Source organism: Mauremys mutica, chromosome 12, assembly GCF_020497125.1.
Source record: "Mauremys mutica isolate MM-2020 ecotype Southern chromosome 12, ASM2049712v1, whole genome shotgun sequence".
Lineage (NCBI taxonomy): Eukaryota > Metazoa > Chordata > Testudines > Geoemydidae > Mauremys > Mauremys mutica.
This window is the reverse complement of record NC_059083.1, coordinates 22612222-22638373: the sequence shown is the minus strand read 5'-3', so window position 1 is coordinate 22638373 and position 26152 is coordinate 22612222. Positions and strand designations below refer to the sequence as shown.

General features: G+C 49.2%; 1 protein-coding gene across 1 annotated transcript in view; it reads right to left on the bottom strand.

Moving 5' to 3' along the window:
* The window catches only part of LOC123346628 (zinc finger protein RFP-like), a gene marked incomplete at its 5' end in the record, with an annotated part of 42020 nt that extends 33792 nt beyond the window's left edge, over positions 1 to 8228 (bottom strand). The window contains one exon of the mRNA XM_044984106.1: positions 7845 to 8228. Within this exon, the coding sequence (XP_044840041.1) occupies positions 7845 to 8228 (384 nt within the window). The remainder of the gene's footprint in view (positions 1 to 7844) is intronic.
* Positions 8229 to 26152: the final 17924 nt, after the last annotated feature.

Here is a 26152-nt window from a genome sequence, read left to right as displayed (position 1 = left end):
ATCTGTATCCGTCCTCCCCCGCCACAAGGCGACATAGCCCCCACACACAGAGTCCCAAAAAGGAGGGATGGCAGGCTCTGTTGAAACAACCAGTCCGGCCCTGTGGACCGCTCTGGGAGCAGGAGCCTGTCATTCCTCGAGTTTAGAGGTGGTCTTTACATCACCGCACACCCTACCCAGCACAGTCTGCGTCCCAGTTTCAACCCTTTAATGCAAAGTCATCAATAAAGAAACCTTTGTAAAGTTACAGTGGAACATGTATTTTATTTTTAAACGTGTGTTGGAAGTGGGGGAAGCGGGGTGGAAGGGGTATGTAACTGCAGATGCTGGTCAACAGTAACTTGGTAAAGAAACAGGGGCAGGTTCAGCTTCTCTGTAAAGAAACTGAACAGTCACAGGTCACGCTGCTCGCTGCTCGCTGGTACTTGAAGAGTTCCTTGTCGCTGTCCCAGGCGCCTGTATAGGACATTAGCGGGTAGGCTGGGTTCCCGAGGATCACTATAGGCATCTGCACATCCCCAAGAGTTATTTTGTGGTCCGGGAAGAAACTACCTTCCTGCAGGCGTCTAAACAGAGCAGAGTTCCTGAAAACACGCGCGTCATGAACTTTGCCTGGCCACCCGACGTTGATGTTGGTAAAACATCCCCCATGGTCCACCAGTGCTCGCAGCACCATTGAAAAGTAGCCCAATTTCTCAGCAGCTGACTGTGGAAGAGGTGGACGATAAGGTGCGAGGAGTTGACAACGGCCATAAGTGCAGCGATGATCGCAGCGGGCTCCATGCTCGCAGTGCTGTGGCGTCCGCGCTGTCACTGACCAGAAAAGTGCGCTAACAGATTTCCCGCCGGCGCTTTCAGGGAGGGAGGGCGTGATTGACGGTTCAATGATGACAGTTACCCAAAACCACCCTTGACACATTTTTTCCCCCAGCAGGCATTGGGGGGAAATCCCAGAATTCCAATGGGCAGCGGGGAATGCAGGAACTGTGGGATAGCTTCCCACAGTGCACCGCTTCCAAATTCGACGCTGGCCCCGTTACTGTGGACTCACACAGTCGAATTAGTGTTTTTAGTGTGGATACACAAATTCGACTTCGTAAGGTCGAGTCCACAAATTCGACTTAAGTTGATTCGGAATAGTCTTGTAGTGTAGACATACCCTCAGAAGCCACCAGGGTTTAAATATGGGCTGGGATTTCAGCCCTGAAGCCCTGGGGCTGCACTGGTTGGGCAGAGCTGGTCTAAGCACCAGGGCAAAACTCATGAGACATCGGGAGGCCATTCGTCTGGTTTGAAGCTGCACAGTCCAGTTTTGTGGAGCACTATCCCTGTCCGTCAGGGACCCAGCACTGGACATGGCTTTGTCTGGTGCAAAAGGGAGAGGAGAAGACTGAGGCTGCAGGAGGACACCCGTGAGGGTGGGGGCAGGGCTGGGGTGGCACCTTCATGCAGAATGATGCAGGGGGTGGCACGCTGGAAAAAGCGGTAGTGGGGTCCACACAGGGTGACTGATACTGGTGAGGATGGGCCCATGCATGCAGACGTGGGTATAGCCGATGTTCTGGGGATGCCTCAGTGACCTCCCTAATTAGACATGATGCAGATCTGTACAAAGAATAGGTTGGGGTTTGCCCCAGGGCTGTCCTAACCCCTCTCCATGGCAATGGCCCCTGGGTAGGTACTCCACAGTCCCATTCCCTGGTAAAGATCCTGGAAGCAGTGCATTCTGGGAGATTTCAAAAAGCTGTTTGTTTGGACAAACAGAACAGGTCTGACTGGTCCTTGCCCACGTACACAACAGAGCAGGTCAGACTGGCACCGGTCAGCTCCAGCCTGGGGTTGGTTTTGCTATAACCCAGTGTAATCCCAGTGGTACTTGGCATGGACCTGAGCTGTCTGGAGCCCTTTTGTGTGCGGACTGAAGGTGCTCGGGGTCCCACGCAGCATTTAGCCCAATGATCTCCTCTAATGCAGGCCGGCAGCATCTGAGTTTAACCCCTCATGGAGAAACACAGGAGTTCAGAATCCCAGGGTACGTCTACACTACAAGAGTAGTTCGATTTAACTTGGGTCGAATTTGTGGATTCGACCTTATGAATTCGAATTTGTGTATCCACACTAAGGACACTAATTCGACTTTGTGAGTCCACACTAACGGGGCAAGCGTCGACATTGGAAGCGGTGCATTCTGGGCAGCTATCCCACAGTCCCCGCTTCCCATTGGAATGCTGGGTAGAGCCCCCAATGCCTGCTGGGGGAAAAATGTTTCGAGGGTGGTTTTGGGTAACTGTCGTCATTCAACCGTCACTCCCGCCGGCGGGCAATCAGTTCGCGCACTTTTCTGGTCAGTGACAGCGCGGACACCACAGCACTGCAAGCATGGAGCCCGCTGCGATCATCGCTGCAGTTATGGCCGTTGTCAACTCCTCGGAGCTAATCGTCCACCTCTTCCACAGTCAGCTCCTGAGAAATCGGGCGAGGAGGCTCCGGCAGCACGGTGAGGACATGAAGTCTGAGAGTGGCACAGACCGCTCACAAAGCATGGGATCCCACGCCGCGGAGATCATGGTGGCAATGGGTCACGTTCATGCTATGGGACGGCGATTCTGGGCCCGGGAAACAAGCACGGACTGGTGGGACCGCATAGTGCTGCAGGTCTGGGATGAATCACAGTGGCTGCGAAACTTCAGGATGCGTAAGGGCACTTTCCTTGAACTCTGTGACTTGCTGTCCCCTGCCCTGAAGCGCCAGGACACCCGGATGCGAGCAGCCCTGACTGTGCAGAAGCGAGTGGCCATAGCACTCTGGAAACTTGCAACGCCACACAGCTACCGGTCAGTAGCGAACCACTTTGACGTGGGCAAATCTACCGTGGGGGTTGCTGTGATGCAAGTAGCCCACGCAATCGTTGAGCAACTGCTCTCAAAGGTAGTGACCCTGGGAAACGTCCAGGTCGTCATAGATGGCTTCGCCGCGATGGGATTCCCAAACTGCGGAGGGGCTATAGATGGGACTCACATCCCTATCCTGGGACCAGCCCACCAGGCCAGCCAGTATATTAACAGAAAGGGCTACTTTTCAATGGTGCTGCAAGCACTGGTGGACCATAGGGGACGTTTTACCAACATCTACGTTGGGTGGCCGGGCAAGGTTCATGACGCGCGTGTGTTCAGGAACTCTGGTCTGTTTAGACGCCTGCAGGAAGGTAGTTTCTTCCCGGACCACAAAGTAAGTGTTGGGGATGTGGAGATGCCTACAGTGATCCTCGGGGACCCAGCCTACCCGCTAATGCCCTGGCTCATGAAGCCCTATACAGGCGCCCTGGACAGTGACAAGGAGCTCTTCAACTACCGGCTGAGCAAGTGCAGAATGGTGGTGGAGTGTGCTTTCGGACGTCTGAAGGGGAGATGGAGGAGCTTACTGACTCGCTCGGATCTCAGCGAAAACAATATCCCCATTGTTATTGCAGCTTGCTGTGTGCTCCACAATCTCTGTGAGAGCAAGGGGGAGACCTTTATGGCGGGATGGGAGGTTGAGGCAAATCGCCTGGCTGCTGATTACGCTCAGCCAGACACCCGTGCAATTAGAAGAGCCCAGCGGGAAGCGCTGTGCATCCGGGAGGCTTTGAAAGCTAGGTTCCTCAGAGAGCAGGGTAACTTGTGACTGTCCAGTCTCTTTACAGAGAGGCTGAACCTGCCCCTGTTTCAGTTACTATTCACTTTTTTCAGCGGTTACATACCCCGTTCACCAGGTTTCCCCCCTTCCAACAGACGTATAAAAATAAAGTTATTTGAACATTTTTAATTAACAAAGTTTTCTTTACTAACGAATTCGCGTTCAAGGGTTCAAACAGGGACGCACACTGTGGTGTGTACGGTGTGCAGTGATGTACAGACCGCTTCTACACTCGAGGACTGACTGGCTCCTGCTCCTACAGCGGTCTCTGGGGGGAGGACGGTTACAGGAGGGTGTGCAGGAAGGGGTGGGTTTGCAGGAAGGGGTGAGGGGTGTGTGGGAAGGTTGAGTAGGTGTGGGGGGATGATGGCTCTGGCTGGGGCTCAGGGCATCGGAGTGGAAGGGCGTGGCTAGGGTGGAAGGGCATGGTAAGGGCAGCCTGCCTTGCCTTTTCTGGATGCCATGCTCTCGGACCCTGGGTCAACATACACTTCCCACACTGACCTGGGGCAGCAGACACCTCGCAGAGTGACCCGGGTGCCTAGTGACTGCACTCTGTGTGTGACCTGCTGTTGATCCTTCCCCCATGTCTGTACCCTGTTAATGGTGGCTGTCCTATGCAATTAACAAACCCCTCCCCCCCCTCTCACAAAGTCTTCTGCAAAGAAAGATGACGGAAACAGTAATGAACAGCACACTATTTTTAATACTCAACTACACAGTTGGGGGATGAAACTGGGGTTTGGGATCGGGTTAGCCAGGAAGGGAAGCAATTCTCATACTTTAGGGAATGAGAGCTGTTTGGTACATGAGCGCTCTGCTGGGGTGGAGTGACAGTTTTCACGGCCCCTAGCGCCCCTCCTTCTTGTGATTTTGGGTGAGGGGGGGACAGGACTTTGTGGCGGGGGAGGGCGGTTGCAGATACAGTTCAGGGGGGCTCTCTGCTCCTGCCTGCGGTCCTGCAGAACATCCACAAGGCGCCGGAGCGTGTCCGTTTGCTCCCTCATTAGTCCAAGCAGCGTTTGAGTCGCCTGCTGGTCTTCCTGCCGCCACCTGTCCTCCCGTTCGCTGTGTGAGCGCTGCTGCTGAGAGAGGGTCTCCCTCCACTGGCTCTGCTGGGCCGCCTCGGCTCTTGAGCAGGACATCAGTTCAGCGAACATCTCGTCCTGAGTCTTTTTTTTTCGCCGCCTAATCTGCGCCAGCCTCTGTGAGGGGGATGCAGGGGCAGTTCGGGAAAGAGCCGCAGCTGTGTGATGTGAAAAAGGAAGTGATTTCCTTGCAAAGATACATGTTTGCGAACATTGAACACAGTCTACTCAGTTTCTGTGAACAAGACCATACAGGGAACCTAATCTCATGTGCTCTCAGGACAAGCTCGAATTTTCGGCATTCGCTTTCATTGCCTGGGGCCTTGCACTGGAGATCGGACAAGCGGTGCAGGACACCAGAATCCGTGTAGCAGCCAGGCCTGGTAAGCCTTAAACTTTAGGCTGCTTAACAGTTAATGGATAGCAGTGCCCTCCCGCTGCAGGCAATCTGGAAAGCATAAAGTCTGACCATGTTCCAGCCCCTCGCGGCTGTCCCCGGGAAAGATCCCTGTATGCTTTTCCTCTGCTGCCTCCAACACGTGGCTGTTAAACGACGGTCATTGTTATGCAAAGGAAAAGTCAAGCATTCACAACAGTAACATTACACTAATTCCCCTAATTAGATGCAGCAGTCGCCGAGCGAGATCACCCTGAGGCGGGTCACCAGGAGAAACAGAGAGCGCATGATGCGTGAATCCCTGCACAGACCAGGGCCATATGCTGCCATGCTGGTCGAGGCAATGCTCCCACTGTACCTCAGGATGGCCTGGCGCGGAAGAGTGTGCTTCCACGGAGCACCAAATAAGGCACCTCTTCCCAGGAACCTCATTAGGAGGCTTTTCGATTACCTCTCCGAGAGCTTCGTGGAAATGTCCCAAGAGGACTTTTGTTCTATCCCCATTTGCATTGACCTTCTTTTCATATAGTTTTCATTCCTGTTTTTTAAAAAATAAATGTTTACTTGTTTATAACACTTACAGACTGATCCTTCCCCTGATTCAGAGTCCGGGGTAACGGCCAGGGAGGGTTGGTAGGGGATCTCTGTGAGGGTGATGAAGAGATCCTGGCTGTCGGGGAAAGCAGTATTGTAAGCGCTGTCGCCTGCCTCGTCCTCCACAAACCCTTCCTCATCTTCCCCATCGGCGAACATTGCCGAGGAACTGCCCGTCGACAGTATCCCATCCTCAGAGTCCACGGTCACTGGTGGGGCAGTGGTGGCAGACCCACCGAGAATGGCATGCAGTGCCTCGTAGAAGCGGCATGTCTGGGGCTCGGCTCCAGAGCGTCCGTTTGCCGCTTTGATTTTTTGGTAGCCTTGTCTCAGGTCCTTGATTTTCACGTGGCACTGCATTGCATCCCGGCTGTATCCTCTGAGTGCCATGGCTTTGGAGACCTTCTCGTAGGTCTTTGCATTCCGTTTTTTGGAGCGCAGCTCCGAAAGCACAGACTCATCGCCCCACACAGCGATCAGATCCAAGACTTCCCGGTCAGTCCATGCTGGGGCCCTCTTTCTACTCTGAGATTGCATGGACACCTCTGCTGGAGAGCTCTGCATCGCTGCCTGTGCTGCTGAGCTCGCCATGATGTCCAAACAGGAAATGAGATTCAAACTGGCCAGACAGGAAAAGGAATTCAAATTTTCCCGGGGCTTTTCCTGTATGGCTGATCAGAACATCTGAGCTCGGACTGCTGTCCAGACCGTCAACACAGTGGTGCACTGTGGGATAGCTCCCGGAGCTACTAAGTTCGATTTGCATCCACATCTAGCCTAATTCGACATAGCCATGTCGAATTTAGCACTACTCCCCTCGTCGGGGTGGAGTACCGAATTCGAACTAAAGAGCCCTCTAGGTCGAATTAAATGGCTTCCTGGTGTGGACGGGTGCGCGGTTAATTCGAATTAACGCTGCTAAATTCAAATTAAAGTCCTAGTGTGGACCAGGCCCCAGTGAGAAACCTCCTCTCCCTGCTGGGTTTGGGACCTTTATCAAGGCGTCTCTCCCTCCTAACGGACACAATTCATCACTGGGTGGGGCTGATGCTAAGATGTCAGCATGGCAAAGTGGTTCGGGTCGTGGACTGGGTCTGGGAAAATCTGGGTTCTATGCTAAGCTCTGTCACTGACATGCTCGGTGACTGTGTGCAACTCGCTGCCCCGCTTTGTGCCTCAGTTTCCCTTCCCACCTTTTGTCTAGCTAGACCAGTGGTAACCTACCAGTCGATTGCAATCAACTAGTTGATCCTGGAGATTCTCCCAGTTGATCGCAAACTCTGGAAGCTGTGAGGCACTCCCAGAAGGGGCCAGCCTGCCCCTGCAGCCTGGGGTGAGGGCAGGGTTCTCTTCATGTGGCTCCTGCCTGCAAGCACCGCCCCCGCAGCTCCTATTGGCCAGAAATGGAAAACTGTGGCCAATGGGAGCTGCGGGAGTGGTTCCTGCAGAGAGGGGCAGCGTGTGTAGCCACATGCTCCCCTCCAGGGGCCACAGGGGCACATTGGCCCCTTCCAGGAGTGGCGCAGGGTTAGGACAGGCAGGGAGCCTGCGTTAGCCCCGCTGCACTACTGACCGGGAGCCACCTGAGGTAAGTCAGTGCTGCCCAGCTGGAGCCAGCTTCCCTCACCCCCTCCTGCCTCCCAACCCCCTACTCCAGCCCTGACCCTCCTCCCAGAGCCAGCACCCTGTGCCCTCACCTGCTCCCCATCCCCCTGCCCCAGGCTCAGACCAGAGCCCCCTCCCAGACTGCAAATCCCTCGGCCCCAGCCCAGAGCCCGCACCGCCACCTGAATCCCAACCTCCTGATACAGACCGGTGACCATGAGTGAGGGTGGGGGAGAGCAATGGAGGGGAGGGATATGGAGTGAGTAGCGCTTCTGGGGCGGGGGGTAGATCCTGCTTTCAAGATTTGATATTTTGCCTCTGTTGCCACATTGCCAGATCATTAATTTTGTTACAGCATCTCCCGTACAATGAAGACTTTACAGAGCTGAATGATGAGTCACACCCGTGACAGGGAACTCTCAGTGAAATTAGCCTGTCATTAAAACCCAAAAGTTAACCCATTAAATTTGACAGCAATTCCCTACCTTGTACTCCTGGGCAGCCTCCTCGATGGGAACCACCGTGTGAGCGCGGTGAGCCCGGGATCTGTCACACACCACACAGATGGGGGTTTGATCCTCTTCACAGAACAGTTTCAGAGCCTCCTGGTGTCTCTCACACACCCCGTCCCCTCCTGCTCCTTTTGCCGCCTGTAAATTCAACTGCTTGGTGATTTTTACGACATTTGCCAGTTGCCTGTTGGGCCTGAGGTTTCTCTGTTGCACAGTTTCTCCGCACCGAGGGCAGGATATATCGGATCCCTCCCAGCACTGGCTGATGCAGGCTCGGCAGAAATTGTGCCCACACTCCAGAGTGACAGGTTCTGTGAAATACTCCAGACAGACGGGACATGTCGCTTCCTCCTGGAGACTTTCCATGGGGTTCTCTGCAGCCATGGCTCCCTCTGGGCAGCGGATCAGGGTTAGTTTTCAATTTCCTGAATTCACACTATGCCCCACCTGCAGCAGCAAGGGGGTGTTTCCTTGCCAGAAAATGACTCAGGCTGTTTGCAGAGAGGGAAGGACCCAACCAATTTAATCCCTGGAGGCTTTAGTGTAAAAATGTACAATCACATGTGTGCCAGGTAACTTTCAGTGAAATTAGCCTCTAATTAAAACCCCTAATGTATCACTAGGACTCTGGTCCTGCAATCAGCCCCTGAGCTGGTGGGGAGGGTCACTGAGGCATCCCCCTGTGAGGCTGAACCTGGAGGAGAAGCAGCTGGGTGTCTAAGGAGTGATAGGCTGGGCAGAATTTTGTTTATAATATATAATTTTGACAGATAATCTTTTTTTTAAGCAATTTTTATATTTATCGATTTAAACTTTCACAGCTGCACAACAATCTGGGTTTTAAGCATTTCATTCCAATTAAAATGTTCACGGTTGTGGGAAATTATGGGGGGATCAGACAATATTTTGGTCAGACTGGAACTATTTAATGACACTGGACACTGAGAGTCAAAAATATTGAAGCTTTAGAACTGTTAAAATTGTCTGTGAGCCCGTAAATGGTTCATATCGTACCTGTCATTACTCTGCCCTGGCTGTCGGATGGACTGTGTGCAGCTGGTTACTGAGAGACATTCAGTCAGACAGCTGGGGTGACATTTTTGTGCTCTGCCCCTTTCTCAGTAAACTGAGACTTTTCAGGATCAGGACACTGACTCATTCGCTTTCTGGGGCTACTTGCTCAGCGTCTGCTCAGAGCTCAGCACCGTGAGGCCCTCGTCCTCCAAAGACTGTAATGCCAAGAGACACACAGGCATTGTAGAGATGGGGAAACTGAGGCAGAGAGCGGGGTGGTTCAGTAGGCCCCCTATTCAGTGACTGCAAGGGCCAGTGCAGACCTTAGCAGCAGCCAGGCAAGTCCTGAGCTCCAGCTAGAGCCGCATCGCAGCTTTAATGGTCCTAAGGGGCTTTGCCAGGGTGCAGAATGTAAGAGATGCAGCTTCTTCCTGGCCACACCCCTCTAGTCCTTTCCACCCCTCCCTCCTCCAGCCTGTCCCTGCCCCAACCCCACTCCCTCCCGCCCCTCCCAGGGGTGCTCCCTGTGCCTGCAGCTGCTGGGGAGGAGGCACAAACAGCCGTTCTAGCCGGCCCAGGAGCCAGAGCACACTGAGGGGCTGGATCCAAATGTCAAGAATCTCTTTTGATTTAGGGTCCTAATTTGGGTGCTGACCTAAGTGCTGAGGGGCTGGTTCTCCAAGGGGCTGGGCACCTGCAGCGCCCACTGACTCCAGTTCCTGCTGTGGATGCAGCTGGAACATGTGCCCTGGAGTCCCGTATTTTGAAGAGGTATTTCAAGACATACAGAATTAGGCCATTGTTTAAAATTTAGGCCTTACCGATTTGCCTATTGTGATGTTACTGAAATGAACTGTGACCGTTTAGATCATTGTTGCAACCAAGGTCCTAGAGCTGCACCAAATATTATACAAAGAAGGTCAAGTAAGGTGTCCATGAAAAGGTTGTAATTTGCTGGTTATGGTTATGCTGCCTGTATGTGTGTATCGTTTTTGTATTTGAAGTTATGAATAGTGGCTATCTGCTTGTTTCTCAATGTGTCTGATTTTAAGTAGCATCAGTGAAGCATTTGGTCAGCTTCTTGAGAAAGGACTCTTCTGAGTAGGTGCCAGATCAAGAAACACTTAGCTGACAGCGGATCTTGGGAGACTCCAATCCACTTCTGAGGAGCCTTCCTGGGAATGTTCAAGGTAGCATGTGAGCAATGGCTGCTCTACCAGCAAACTGAGTCATGCATGGACCTGTGACTCACCCATGTGAATCCAAACTCCATTTTGCTGCTGTGATTTTCCGCAGTAAGAACAAAGGCATTTCCATCCACCTGGCAGAGGATATGAAAGGCCCTGGAAACCCCTATATTTTGATCTTCTGTCCTGCTTCTGACATCTGGAGGAACTTTGCTAGATACTGAAGCTCTGAGGAACGGACTGAACGACCCATCCAAAGCTGTTTTGATTGTACTCCAGAGACTTAATTTGAGCTTGCAGTTTATTCCACCACTGCTATAAGCCTGAACCAAGAACTTTGCAATTGTTGTGTGTATTTGATACCAGTTAACCAATTTTAACTCTCATCTATATTTCTTTCTTTTTATGAATAAATCTTTAGGTTTTAGATTCTAAAGGATTGGCAACAGCGTGATTTGTGGGTAAGATTTGACTTGTATATTGACCAGGGTATGGGGCTTGTAACTTTTTTTTTTTTACTGGGGTATTGGTTTTCATAACTGTTCATCCCCATATAGAGTGGGGCTGGTGGTGATACTGTGAATCTGGAGGGAATTGTTTGTTTGACTTCTGGTTAGTCACTGGGATGAAAGGGAAGTCCTCTCTGTTTGGCTGGTTGGGTGTAGGCTTGGGCTGTGAATGCCCTGCTCTTTCCTGAATTGATCCTCTCAGTAGTGTCCCCCAAGAGCATGCCTTGTTAGACCCATTAACAGCAGTACGTGGGCTAAGACTCATTGTATATCCCTGTTTATACTTGGTCACTGCTCAATCCCGTTATTCTAAGCAGAAGAGGAAGCAGCTCCAGGGGTGCTCTGGAGCTCAAACCCCCACAGAAAAAAATAGCACGTGCTCAGAACCCACCTGCTACAGCTGTTTGATGGGGCCATTGATCAGCTGTTTGGCAGCTGGAGAAAGTGCTTGGGTGAGGGCAGAGAGCAGCAAGCCGCAGGTGGGAGGGGGCTTCTGGGGAAGGGTTGGATCAGGGGTAGGAAGCGGTGGAGAGAGGGCGGGGCTGGGGGCTGAGTGGGAGTGGAGCACTCTGAGTGAAAAATAAAAGTCTGCACCTATGATAAGCAGAGAGCTGGCAGTGAAAGGCCCATGTTACATCCCCAGTGTCTACAGGCAGCCAGTCCCCCAGGGATGTAACAACAAGTTAATAATTGACGATTACCTGTTCTGTTCATTTCATCGTTGCCTGTTCTGTTCATTGCCTCTGGGGCACCTGGCATTGGCCACTGTCAGAAGACAGGACACTGGGCTACCTGGACCTTTGGTCTGACCCAGTGTGGCCGTTCTTATGTTCTTATAATCTTTCCCACGGGATGGGAAAATCCACTGTTTTGTTCATGGGCTGAGAACCTCAAGGTTAATTTGAACAAAGTGAAAGTAGCGGAAATGGGACCCCTGCGCCGCACACTGTGCTGAGGTGCCCTGGGGAGACGTGGCTTTCACCTGGTGTCCAACCCCTGCCCAGTCTCAAGAAGTGTGAGAGGGGGTGAGAAGGAGCCACATGCCCGTTCGTGGTGCCTCTGATGTCCTAGAGAGGGAAGAGAGAAAAGAGCTCTCAGTCTAATACGTCACACAGGGGGGAGCCTTCCATTATGCAGAATGGGGCTCGACTCCTATCTCTGACTCCAGCTCCACCCCCCCTCCACCCCTTCCATCAAGGCTACAATCCTGCCCATTTCTGCCCTGTCTCCTGTGTGCCGTTTGAGGGAGAAGGTAATATGCCACGTTTACAGAGAATTCTTAATAGGAGTAAAAGATAAGTAATTCAGTTTCTATTCCTAGCTAAAGGCTTGGCTACACTTGAAACTCCAAAGCGCTCCCGCGGCAGCGCTTTGAAGTGCGAGTGTGGTTGCGGCGGCAGGGCTGGGAGAGAGCTCTCCCAGCACTGCAGGTACTGCACCTCCCCGTGGGGATTAGCTGCGCTCTCAGCACTGGGGCCCTGTTTACACTGGTGCTTTACCGCGCTGTAACTTGCTGCGCTCAGGGGGGTGTTTTTTCACACCCTTGAGTGGGAAAGTTGCAGCGCTGTAAAGTGCCAGTGTAGCCAAGGCCTAACACACAGACACACAGAGTTCAACAGATGGAATATAATTACCAGCCTCAGTTGCTCATCCTAGTCCACTGGCCAGGTGGTCCAGTCACGAGGAGGGGAGCTGGGTCCTGTCACACTTTTAAGGTAACCCCCCGCCCTAACATTAAACAGAGTTTCGGTTACAATAGGGAGTTGCTTTACTTAGAATGTTAGACATCAGGCAATCCACACAAGAGAGAGACCCCATAAGTGCTTAATCTGTGGGAGAAGTTTCATACGGAGATCAGACCTTGCTAAACATCAGATAATTCACACAGGAGAGAAATCCCATAAATGTTTCGACTGTGGGGAAAGTTTTACACAAAGATCAAATCTTATGGCACATCAGGCAATCCACTGTTCAGACCGTTAGACTGTTCATACGGAGGTCTCACCTTGTTAAACATCAAGCAATCCATACCATAGGGAAACCATAAGACCATAAGAATCTCGGAAAGGTTTCAGAAACAGATCAGCCCTACTAAAGATCAGGCAATCCGCACAAGAGACCCCCACTAAGTGCTTAGATTATGGATACTTTCAAATCTGGGGGGAGGTGGGGAAGGCTTTGTTTGTGCTCTTTGTTCGCGTTTTCTCTTGAAGCCAGAAAGGGAACAGACAGAAAAAAAAACCCCAAACATCTTTTAAAACCCTGCCTATGGAAATAATCATACAGAATTACAAAAATAGTAAGTAAAGCCAGGCAAGGCTTTACACTGCCTATGTCCCTCTGTCCCTCGTCCACCCCCCTCCCTCTTCCACCTGCCCTCACCATCCCCACCCCATTCCCAGCCCTCTCAGGAACATGCCTTGTGCCTGCAGCTGCTGGGGAGGAGGCACAAGAGGCCCCTGTGCTGGAGGAATCCCTCACCGTGGGGGAGGGGCTTTCTCCTTCCCTCCAGCCCATGTGCCCAGATGAGCTGCATACAGGACCAGAGCCCAGGACCTTGAGTGCCCCAAGGGTCGGTGCAGGGGCCGGTTTTGTTCAATATCTTCATTAACGATCTGGAGGATGGTGTGGACTGCACCCTTAGCAAGTTTGCAGATGACACTAAACTGGGAGGAGTGGTTGATACGCTGGAGGGTAGGGATAGGATACAGAGGGACCTAGACAAATTAGAGGATTGGGCCAAAAGAAATATGATGAGGTTCAACAAGGACAAGTGCAGAGTCCTGCACTTAGGACGGAAGAATCCCATGCACTGCTACAGACTAGGGACCAAATGGCTGGGCAGTTCTGCAGAAAAGGACCTAGGGGTTACGGTGGACGAAAAGCTGAATATGAGTCAACAGTGTGCCCCTGTTGCCAAGAAGGCTAATGGCATTTTGGGCTGTATAAGTAGGGGCATTTCCAGCAGATCGAGGGTCGTGATCATTCCCCTCTATTCAGCACTGGTAAGGCCTCATTTGGAGTACTGTGTCCAGTTTTGGGCCCCACACTACAAGAAGGATGTGGATAAATTGGAGAGAGTCCAGCGGAGGGCAACAAAAATGATTAGGGGGCTGGAGCACATGACTTATGAGGAGAGGCTGAGGGAACTGAGATTGTTTAGCCTGCAGAAGAGAAGAATGAGGGGGGATTTGATAGCTGCTTTCAACTACCTGAAAGGGGGTTCCAAAGAGGATGGATCTAGACTGTTCTCAGTGGTAGAAGATGACAGAACAAGGAGTAATGGTCTCAAGTTGCAGAGGGGAGGTTTAGGTTGGACATTAGGAAAAACTTTTTCACTAGTAGGGTGGTGAAGAACTGGAATGGATTACCTGGGGAGGTGGTGGAATCTCCTTCCTTAGAGGTTTTTAAGGTCAGGCTTGACAAAGCCCTGGCTGGGATGATTTAGTTGGGTTTGGACCTGCTTTGAGCAGGGGGTTGGACTAGATGACCTCCTGAGGTCCCTTCCAACCCTGAGATTCTATGATTCTATGATCTAGACAGACTTATGTGTAGTGCTGGGGAGGAGCCAGTGGTCATGGTACATGAGGTACCAGTGACATAGGGAAGGGTAGGAGAGATGTCCTGGAAGCCAAATTTAGGCTGCTAGGGAAGAGACTGAAATCCAGGACCTCTATGGTGGCATTCTCAGAAATGCTTCCAGTTCCACGCACAGGGCCAGGTAGGCAGGCAGAGCTTCAGAGTCTCAATGCGTGGATGAGACGATGGTGTAGAGAGGAGGGGTTCACGTTCATTAGGAACTGGGGAAACTTCTGGGATGGGAGGAGCCTATACAGGAGAGATGGGCTCCACCTAAACCAAAGTGGAACCAGACTGCTGGAACTAAACATTAAAAAGGTTGTAGAGCAGTTTTTAAACTAGGAGATGGGGGAAAGCCGACTGCTGCAGAGGAGCGTGTGGATCGGACACAGACTTCTCTTAGGGGAGAGTCTGATGATAGAGAATCTCCAGGTTATAGTCAGGAGCAGAGGACTGAGAGTATAATGTAAGGGCTGGATCAGATGATAAACAGTCACATAAAAAAGAATCTGGCACATCAGAAAAAGGCAGGCTAATAAACAGGGACAAGTTTTTAAAGTGCTTGTACACAAATGCCAGAAGTCTAAATAATAAGATGGGTGAACTAGAGTGCCTTGTGATAAAGGAGGATATTGATATAATAGGCATCACAGAAACCTGGTGGACTGAGAGCAATCAATGGGACACAGTCATTCCGGGGTACAAAATATATTGGAAGGACAGAAGAGGTCGTGCAGGGGGAGGAGTGGCATTATATGTGAAAGAAAGTGTAGATTCAAATGAAGTAAAAATCTTAAGCGAATCCACATGTTCCATAGAATCTCTATGGATAGAAATTTCATGCTCTAGTAAAAATATAACATTAGGGATCTATTATCGACCACCTGACCAGGACAGTAATAGGGATGATGAAATGCTAAGGGAAATTAGAGAGGCTATCAAAATTAAGAACCCAATAATAGTGGGGGATTTCAATTATCCCCATATTGACTGGGAACATTTCACTTCAGGACGAAATGCAGAGATAAAATTTCTCGATACTTTAAATGACTGCTTCATGGAGCAGCTGTTACGGAAACCCACAAGGGGGAGAGGCAACTCTAGATTTAATCCTGAGTGGAGCGCAGGAGCTGGTCCAAGAGGTAACTATAGCAGGACCGCTTGGAAATAGTGACCATACTACAATAGCATTCAACATCCCTGTGGTGGGAAGAACACCTCAACTGCCCAACACTGTGGCATTTAATTTCAAAAGGGGGAACTATACAAAAATGAGGGGGTTAGTTAGACAAAAGTTAAAAGGTACAGTGACTAAAGTGAAATCCCTGCAAGTTGCATGGGCCCTTTTTAAAGACACCATAATAGAGGCCCAACTTCAATGTATACCCCAAATTAAGAAAAACAGTAAAAGAACTAAAAAAGAGCCACCGTGGCTTAACAACCATGTAAAAGAAGCAGTGAGAGATAAAAAGACTTCCTTTAAAAAGTGGAAGTCAAATCCTAGTGAGGCAAATAGAAAGGAGCACAAACACTGCCAACTTAAGTGCAAGAGTGTAATAAGAAAAGCCAAAGAGGAGTTTGAAGAACGGCTAGCCAAAAACTCCAAAGGTAATAACAAAATGTTTTTTAAGTACATCAGAAGCAGGAAGCCTGCTAAACAACCAGTGGGGCCCCTTGACGATCAAAATACAAAAGGAGCGCTTAAAGACGATAAAGTCATTGCGGAGAAACTAAATGGATTCTTTGATTCAGTCTTCACGGCTGAGGATGTTAGGGAGATTCCCAAACCTGAGCTGGCTTTTGTAGGTGACAAATCTGAGGAACTGTTACAGATTGAAGTGTACTAGAGGAGGTTTTGGAATTAATTGATAAACTCAACATTAACAAGTCACCTGAACCAGATGGCATTCACCCAAGAGTTCTGAAAGAACTCAAATGTGAAGTTGCGGAACTATTAACTAAGGTTTGTAACCTGTCCTTTAAATCGGCATCGGTACCCAGTGACTGGAAGTTAGCTAATGTAACGCCAATATTTAAAAAGGGCTCTAGAGGTGATCCCGGCAATTACAGACCGGCAAGTCTAACGTCGGTACCGGGCAAATTAGTCGAAACAGTAGTTAAGAATAAAATTGTCAAACACATAGAAAAACATAAACTGTTGAGCAATAATCAACATGGTTTCTGTAAAGGGAAATCGTGTCTTACTAATCTATTAGAATTCTTTGAAGGGGTCAACAAACATGTGGACAAGGGGGATCCAGTGGACATAGTGTACTTGGATTTCCAGAAAGCCTTTGACAAGGTCCCTCACCAAAGGCTCTTACGTAAATTAAGTTGTCATGGGATAAAAGGGAAGGTCCTTTCATGGATTAAGAACTGGTTAAAGGACAGGGAACAAAGGGTAGGAATTAATGGTAAATTCTCAGAATGGAGAGGGGTAACTAGTGGTGTTCCCCAAGGGTCAGTCCTAGGACCAATCCTATTCAATTTATTTATAAATGATCTGGAGAAAGGGGTAAACAGTGAGGTGGCAAAGTTTGCAGATGATACTAAACTGCTCAAGATAGTTAAGACCAAAGCAGATTGTGAAGAACTTCAAAAAGATCTCACAAAACTAAGTGATTGGGCAACAAAATGGCAAATGAAATTTAATGTGGATAAATGCAAAGTAATGCACATTGGAAAAAATAACCCCAACTATACATACAACATGATGGGGGCTAATTTAGCTACAACGAGTCAGGAAAAAGATCTTGGAGTCATCGTGGATAGTTCTCTGAAGATGTCCACACAGTGTGCAGAGGCGGTCAAAAAAGCAAACAGGATGTTAGGAAACATTAAAAAGGGGATAGAAAATAAGATTGAGAATATAATATTGCCCTTATATAAATCCATGGTACGCCCACATCTCGAATACTGTGTACAGATGTGGTCTCCTCACCTCAAAAAAGATATTCTAGCACTAGAAAAGGTTCAGAAAAGGGCAATTAAAATAATTAGGGGTTTAGAGAGGGTCTCATACAAGGAAAGATTAAAGAGGCTAGGACTCTTCAGCTTGGAAAAGAGAAGACTAAGGGGGGATATGATAGAGGTATATAAAATCATGAGTGACGTTGAGAAAGTGGATAAGGAAAAGTTATTTACTTATTCCCATAATACAAGAACTAGGGGTCACCAAATGAAATTAATAGGCAGCAGGTTTAAAGCAAATAAAAGGAAGTTCTTCTTCACGCAGCGCACAGTCAACTTGTGGAACTCCTTACCTGAGGAAGTTGTGAAGGCTAGGACTATAACAATGTTTAAAAGGGGACTGGATAAATTCATGGTGGCTAAGTCCATAAATGGCTATTAGCTAGGATGGGTAAGAATGGTGTCCCTAGCCTCTGTTCGTCAGAGGATGGAGATGGATGGCAGGAGAGAGATCACTTATAGACTCATAGGGTATGTCTACACTACAGGAGTAGTTCGATTCAACTTAATTTGAATTTGTGGAATCGACCTTACGAAGTCGAATTTGTGTATCCACACTAAGGACAGTAATTCGACTTTGTGAGTCCACACTAACGGGGCCAGCGTCGACTTTGGAAGCAGTGCACTGTGGGAAGCTATCCCACACTTCCCGCAGTCCCCGCTGCACATTGGAATGCTGGGTAGAGCCCCCAATGCCTGCTGGGGGAAAAAATGTGTCGAGGGTGGTTTTGGGAAACTGTCATCATTCAACCGTCAATCACACCCTCCCTCCCTCCCTGAAAGCGCCTGCGGGCAATCTGTTCGTGCACTTTTCTGGTCAGTGACAGCGCGGACACCACAGCACTGCGAGCATGGAGCCCGCTGCAGTTATGGCCGTTTTCACCTCCTCGCACCTTATCGTCCACCTCTTCCACAGTCAGCTGCTGAGAAATCGGGCTACTTTTCAATGGTGCTGAAAGCACTGTGGACCATAGGGGACGTTTTACCAACATCGACGTCGGGTGGCCAGGCAAAGTTCATGACGCGCGTGTTTTCAGGAACTGTGGTCTGTTTAGATAGTTTCTTGCCGGACCACAAAATAACTGTTGGGGATGTGCAGATGCCTATATGATCCTCGGGGACCCAGCCTACCCGCTAATGCCCTGGCTCATGAAGCCCTATACAGGCACCTTGGACAGCGACAAGGAACTCTTCAAGTACCAGACTGTGCTGCGTAGGGTGTGCTGTGATGTAAAGACCGCCTCTAAACTTGAGGAATGACAGGCTCCTGCTCCTAGAGTGGTCCGCAGTGCCGGACTGGTTGTTTCAACGGAGCCTGCCATCCCTCCTTTTTGGGATTCTATGTGCGGGGGCTATGTGACCTTGTGGTGGAGGAGGATGGATACAGATTCCTCTGCTGCGTGACACTGCGGTCCAGGACAAGGACCGCTGCATAAGATCTGCAATCGCCCTCACCCCGCTACAAAGTCACGTCCCCCTCCCACGCAGTGGTGGCAGGCTCCGGAGCGTCTTTGCATTCCATTTTTTGGAGCGCAGCTCCGAAAGCACAGACTCCTCGCCCCACACACCGATCAGATCCAAGACTTCCCGGTCAGTCTATGCTGGGGCCCTCTTTCTATTCAGAGATTGCATGAACTCCTCTGCTGGAGAGCTCTGCATCGTTGCCGGTGCTGCTGAGCTCGCCCCGATGGCCAACCAGGAAATGAGATTCAAACTGGCCAGACAGGAAAAGGAATTCAAATTTTCCCGGGGCTTTTCCTGTGTGCCTGATCAGAACATCCAAGCTCGGACTGCTGTCCAGAGCGTCAACAGAGTGGTGCAGTGTGGGATAGCTCCCGGAGCTACTAAGGTCGATTTGCATCCACACCTAGCTTAATTCGACATGGCCATGTCGAATTTAGCGCTACTCCCCTCGTCGGGGAGGAGTACAGAAGTTGAACTAAAGAGCCCTCTATGTCGAATTAAATAGCTTCGTGGTGTGGACGGGTGCACGGTTAATTCGAATTAACGCTGCTAAATTCGAATTAAAGTCCTAGTGTGGACCAGGCCATAGACTTTAAGGTCAGAAGGGACCATTATGATCATCTAGTCTGACCTCCTGCACAATGCAGGCCACAGAATCCTACCCATCCACTTCTATAACAAACCCCTAGCCTATGTCTGAGTTATTGAAGTCCCCAAATTGCGGTTTGAAGACCTCAAGCTGCAGAGAATCCTCCAGCAAGTGACCCATGCCCCATGCTGCAGAGGAAGGCGAAAAACCTCCAGGGCCTCTGCCAATCTGCCCTGGTGGAAAATTCCTTCCCGACCCCAAATATGGCGATCAGTTAAACCCTGAGCATGTGGGCAAGACCCACCAGCCAGAACCAAGGAAAGAATTCTCTGTAGTAACTCAGATCCCAACCCATCTAACATCCCATCACAGACCACTGGGCATACTTACCTGCTGATAATCAAAGATCAATTGCCAAATTAATTGCCAAAATTAGGCTATCCCATCATACCATCCCCTCCATAAATTTATAAAGTTTAGTCTTAAAGCCAGATATGTCTTTTGCCCCCACTACTCCCCTTGGAAGGCTGTTCCAGAACTTCACTCCTCTAATGGTTAGAAACCTTCGTCTAATTTCAAGTCTAAACTTCCTAGTGTCCAGTTTATATCCATTTGTTCTTGTGTCCACATTGGTACTAAGCTTAAACAATTCCTCTCCCTCCCTAATATTAATCCCTCTGATATATTTATAAAGAGCAATCATATCCCCCCTCAACCTTCTTTTGGTCAGGCTAAACAAGCCAAGCTCTTTGAGTCTCCTTTCATAAGACAGGTTTTCCATTCCTCGGATCATCTTAGTAGCCCGTCTCTGAACCTGTTCCAGTTTGAATTCATCCTTCTTAAACATGGGAGACCAGATCTGCACACAGTATTCCAGATGAGGTCTCACCAGTGCCTTATATAACGGTACTAACACCTCCTTATCTTTGCTGGAAATACCTCGCCTGATGCATCCTAAAACCGCATTAGTTTTTTTAACGGCCATATCACAATGGCGGCTCATAGTCATCCTGTGATCACCAATACTCCGAGGTCCTTCTCCTCCTCTGTTACTTCCAACTGATGCGTCCCCAATTTATAACTAAAATTCTTGTTATTAATCCCTAAATGCATGACCTTGCACTTTTCACTATTAAATTTCATTCTATTACTATTACTCCAGTTTACAAGATCATCCAAATCTTCCTGTATGATATCCTGATCCTTCTCTGTGTTAGCAATACCTCCCAGCTTTGTGTCATCCGCAAACTTTATTAGCACATTCCCGCTTTTTGTGCCAAAGTCAGTAATAAAAAGGTTGATTAAAATTGGTCCCAATACTGATCCCTGAGGAACTCCACTAGTAACCTCCTTCCAGCCTGACAGTTCACCTTTCAGTATGACCCATTGTAGTCTCCCCTTTAACCAGTTCCTTATCCACCTTTCAATTTTCATATTTATCCCCATCTTTTCCAATTTAACTAATAATTCCCCATGTGGAACTGTGTCAAATGCCTTACTGAAATCGAGGTAAATTAGATCCACCGCATTTCCTTTGTCTAAAAAATCTGTTACTTTCTCAAAGAAGGAGATCAAGTTGGTTTGGCACGATCTACCTTTTGTAAAACCATGTTGTATTTTGTCCCAATTACCATTGACCTCAATGTCCTTAACTACCCTCTCCTTCAAATTTTTTTCCAAGACCTTACATACTACAGATGTCAAACTAACAGGCTTATAGTTATTCGGATCACTTTTTTTTCCTTTCTTAAAAATAGGAACTATGTTAGCAATTCTCCAGTCATACGGTACAACCCCTGAGTTTACCGATTCATTAAAAATTCTTGCTAATGGGCTTGCAATTTCATGTGCCAGTTCCTTTAATATTCTTGGATGAAGCTTATCTGGGTCCTCCCATTTAGTCCCATTAAGCTGTTCGAGTTTGGCTTCTACCTCGGATGTGGTAATATCTACCTTCATATCCTCATTCCCAATAGTCATCCTTCCATTATCCCTAAGCTCCTCATTAGCCTCATTAAAGACCAAGGCAAAGTATTTATTTAGATATTGGGCCATGCCTAGATTATCTTTAACCTCCACTCCATCCTCAGTGTTTAGCTGTCCCACTTCTTCTTTCTTTGTTTTCTTCTTATTTATATGGCTATAGAACCTTTTACTATTGGTTTTAATTCCCTTTGCAAGGTCCAACTCTACATGGCTTCTAGCCTTTCTCACTTCATCCCTACATGTTCTGACCTCAATAAGGTAGCTTTCCTTGCTAATCCCGCCCATCTTCCACTCCCTGTAGGCTTTCTGCTTTTTCTTAATCACCTCTCTGAGATGCTTGCTCATCCAGCTTGGTCTACACCTCCTGCCTCCTTTTCCCCTTTCTCGGGATGCAGGCTTCTGATAGTTTCTGCAACTTTGACTTGAAGTAATTCCAGGCCTCCTCCGCCTTTAGATCCACAAGTTCTTCAGTCCAATCCACCTGCCTAACTAATTTCCTTAATTCTTTAAAGTTAGCCCTTTTGAAATAAAAAACCCTAGTCCCAGATGTATTTTTGTTTATCCTTCCATCTAGTTTGAACTGAATTAACTCATGATCACTCGAACCAAGGTTGTCCCCTACAACCATTTCTTCTATGAGGTCCTCACTACTCACCAAAACCAAATCTAAAATGGCATCCCCCCTTGTTGGCTCTTCAACTACTTGACGAAGAAATTCATCAGCTATCACATCCAGAAAAATCTGAGCCCTATTACTACTACTAGCACTTGTCCTCCAGTCTATATCTGGGAAGTTAAAGTCTCCCATGATCACACAATTCCCATTAGTGTTTACTTCATTAAAAACATTAAAGAGGTCTCTATCCATCTCCAAATCAGATCCCAGCGGTCTGTAGCACACCCCAAGCACTATCTCAGGGGAGGCTCTAGTAGCTTTCTTTCCCAATGTGATTTTTGCCCACACAGACTCTGTCTTGTCCATTCCATCCCTTCTTATTTCTTTACAGTTAACCTCATCATTGATATACAATGCTACTCCACCACCTTTGCCTTTATTTCTGTCTTTCCTAAACAGCACATACCCTTCAATACCTGTACTCCAGTCATGACTACCGTTCCACCATGTTTTTGTTATCCCTATAATATCTGGTTTCACTTCCTGCATCAGTAGCTCTAGTTCCTCCATTTTGTTACCTAGGCTCCTCGCATTAGTGTACAGATATCTTAATTTTTGCCGTTTGGCTTCACCGACATTCTTTATCTGGTTAGGCACAGACATTCTATCACCAGTATCACCTATTAGACTGGTATCTACACTACCCTTCCTCCTTATGTCCATTCTTCTGCTCATGGCTGTATCCTCTCTTACTTTGTTTTCTTCCCTCTCGGTGTTAAATTCCAGCGTGGAGATTACCTGGACATCTCCCAACCATCTCCCCCAAATTCCTAGTTTAAAGCTCTCTTAATCAGTTGGGCGAGCCTCCATCCTAGAAGTCTATTTCCCTCCTTACTCAGGTGAAGTCCATCCTGAGAGAACAGTCTTCTGTCCATAAATGCTTCCCAGTGGCCATACATCCCAAAGCCCTCCTTATAGCACCACTGTCTGAGCCATCTGTTGATCGCCATAATCTTGTCACACCTTTGTTGTCCTTCTCTAGGAACAGGCAGAATCCCATTGAAGATCACCTGAGCCTCGATTTCCTTAAGCGTCTTTCCCAGCCTGGCATAGTCTCCCTTGATACGTGCCAGCGAGAACCTAGCCGTATCATTCCTTCCCACATGAAGGATAATCAACGGATTCTTTCCCGCTCCCATTAAGATCCTTTTCAGCCTCAGGTCCACATCCCATATCTTAGCACCGGGCAGACAGCACACCCTTCTGTTCTCTGGATCAGCTCTAGTTACAGGCCTGTCTATTCTTCTCAGTAAGGAGTCCCCAATCACATAGACCTGCCTCTTCCTGGTGACAGTATGATTCTCTGTCTATCCCCTGCTCCCACTGGCTGCAAGTCCTCTCGATTCCTGTTCGCCCTTGCAATCCTCCACAACCCATCCCGTATCCTCTTGGGGCTCATATTTGGTGTTGTCTCCATTGACTCTTCCCCTCTTCCTGTAGGGCTAGCTGCTCTTCTCTTTTTCCTTGCCCTCTCACCTTCAGTGACCACCTGCTGTGCCCCTTCTTCATTTTCCAACTCTGCAAACCTGTTCCTGAGCTCTATTGCTCCTTCACTGGCCTGTCTTTTCCTCTGCCTAGTTCTCTTAGTCACATGCTTCCACCGTCCACTTTCCTCACTCAGCAATCTCCCCTCAGAATTCTTTGGTCCTGCTTCCATCTGCAAGTCTGAGATTGTCCCTTCAGCTGCCTCATTTCTTTGCTCCATCATCTGCTCGAACCCCCTTCTAAACTCGACCAGAGTTTCCACCTGCAACTCCAGTCCTCGGATCTTTTCTTCCATCAGCTCTATCAGGCGGCACTTCATGCAGACGAAACTCTTTTCAGGTACCCCCTCCAGCATCATGTACATGCCGCAGCTTCCACATCCGGTCATCCTCATTGTGTCTTTCACTGCTGCCTCTGTCTCAGTCATAGCCTTCCCACTGAAAAACCTGTCAGTCAAAAAAAAAAAAAACAACACACCCCAACAGGCACCAGAACACTGGCATACCACCACCTCCTCCCTTCACTAGCCTGTCAGTTCTTCTGCCTAGCTCTACGTCTCCCCCTGTAAACTCCCAGTGAAACTCCCCTGTTTACAGCTCTGTTTGCTGGCTGCTGTGCCGCTGCGGCTGTCTGTGCCGCTGCCTGACTGGCTGGCTACCTTTATAGGACCCCTTTTAGGTTCACTCCCTCTGGGGCACCTGGCATTGGCCACTGTCGATAGACAGATACTGGGCTAGATAGACCTTTGGTCTGACCCGGTACGGCCGTTCTTATGCTCTTATGTTAGCATGCAGCAGGTTCATGAGGCTGGAGGCCCTGCCTGCTTTCCTAGGCCCAGATGGCCCCCAGGACTCCCAAGGGAAGGGTGAGCTACTGAGGGGCACTGCAGTTAGGTTGGTCATTTTGTGCTACATGATCTGAACTCTCTTGTACTTTATCTGGTTAAGTGAAAGAGCAAATGGTGTGCTGGACTTGTGCAAATAGTCTCTCCCTGTGTGTGAGATGCTTCACAAACTACTGCGTGCCTCCAGAGAGATTTCAGCTGAAACAGGAAGGTTCTGAACCTTGGCGTGGAGTTCTGGGAGATGGTGTGTTTAAGCATGCTGGAGGGTCAGCTCTGCACCAGGGGATTAGGCAGCGGGTTTCACACCTCAGATAGAGGGAGAGTCCCCAAAGAATGTGCCTAGGGACTCCAAGATTGGAGCAGTGGATGGGCTCTGTTCTAGTGCCAGAGTATTGATTACTCTGGGGATCCTGGGGCTCAGATACCTGGATTCCCCTGACAACAGTCCAGTGGCACCTAACCAGATCTGGGATACACACACACAAGTAAACAGAAACCTTCTCATGGCCCAGTATTGAAACACCCTTAACTGTGACCATGTGGGTTCTGGTGACTATTTCTACAGGTCTGAAATATTAAATTCGGAGAAATGAATGGAGAGGTCTCCCCCTCAGGGCTATCACATCCCTTTGCCTTAGACTGAAGAGGGCTCTTTCCTAAATGCTTCTACTAGTTTCTGTATTTAGGAGAGGCTCTCCCTACAGGGCTGCCCTTTGCTTTGGGGTGGGAAGGTTTCTATTAACGGTTCTTCCTTAGCTGGGGAGAGGCTGCCTGCTGTTCCCACAGCTTCCATCATTCTCTGTGGTCAGGATAGGGCAGCTGGTTGGCTTTAACCAGATACCTGTGGCCAGGAGCTGCAACAGGCTGGAAAGTGACATATCCCAGTAAACACCAAACTCTTCTCCTAGGGGCACAATACTCTCTATGGGTGTGTGGGTGGACAGATTTCCTGCTTCCATATTTATAATGCATCCCCACTCTGAACTGACCTAACACACACAGAGCCATTACACAACTGGACCAGACCCCCAGAAGACCCCATCCCCAGCTGGTGCACCCCAGTGCTCAAAGACTGACCAATAATTAGCACAGGACAGTAGGTGCCACCCCCCCCCCCATCAGCCCAGTGGAGCCACCCCCGCTGTCCCAAGACCAACTGTGCCAACCCATTCAACTCCCCCAAACCCTGCTGTAGCCTCCACCTGCCCCTCCCCCACACAGCCTGTGTGTCCCCCCCCGGGGGAATGCAACTGCCAGGCGAGCCGGGTAGGGGCAGGTAAATCGACGCTGCCCCGCTGCAGCTACAGCTGTTTGTCCCCCATCAACCAACAACCTCCCCCCCCCGCAGGGAGCCAGGCGCAGCCACGTTGGGGTGTTGGGCGCAGGACGGGGACCAGGGACAGTTGGTAGTTTCCCCGGAGCAAGTCAAGGCCTCCGCACTCGAACCAGGTGCCCGCAGCAGCCACGTGTCGCTGCAAGAGGAACGGGGCCAGCAGCAGCCTGAAAACAGCGAAACCGAAACCAAAAATCGCGTAGGCGCAGTAACGAGCCTTTAAAGTTTTTTTTAAAGCCGATTGGGTAACCGGGAGCCAATCACGCTCTTGGGAGGGAAATTAAAAACCAACCAACAAAACCAGCCACCGGGTGTTTCTCTTCCTGGGACTGACTCGGCTGCTGCTGGGCGGGGAGGAGCCCCCGGGAACATTGCAGCCTGCAAGGCGTTTGTGTGACATGTGCCCCCAGGGCCCTGTGGCTGGGGGGCATCCCCCTATCGTGGGTGCCCTTAAAGGAGCAGAGTCTGTGTGTCTAAGGATGAATAGTCAGGCTTGGCTGAATTCATAATCTATATATATATATCATATATATATATATATAGTAGTAGTATATATTATAGGATACACACACATACAGCTTAGTATCTGCAGCTTGTGTTAAGCATTTTTTCAATATTCAATGATGTTAAATTTTCACACTTGCA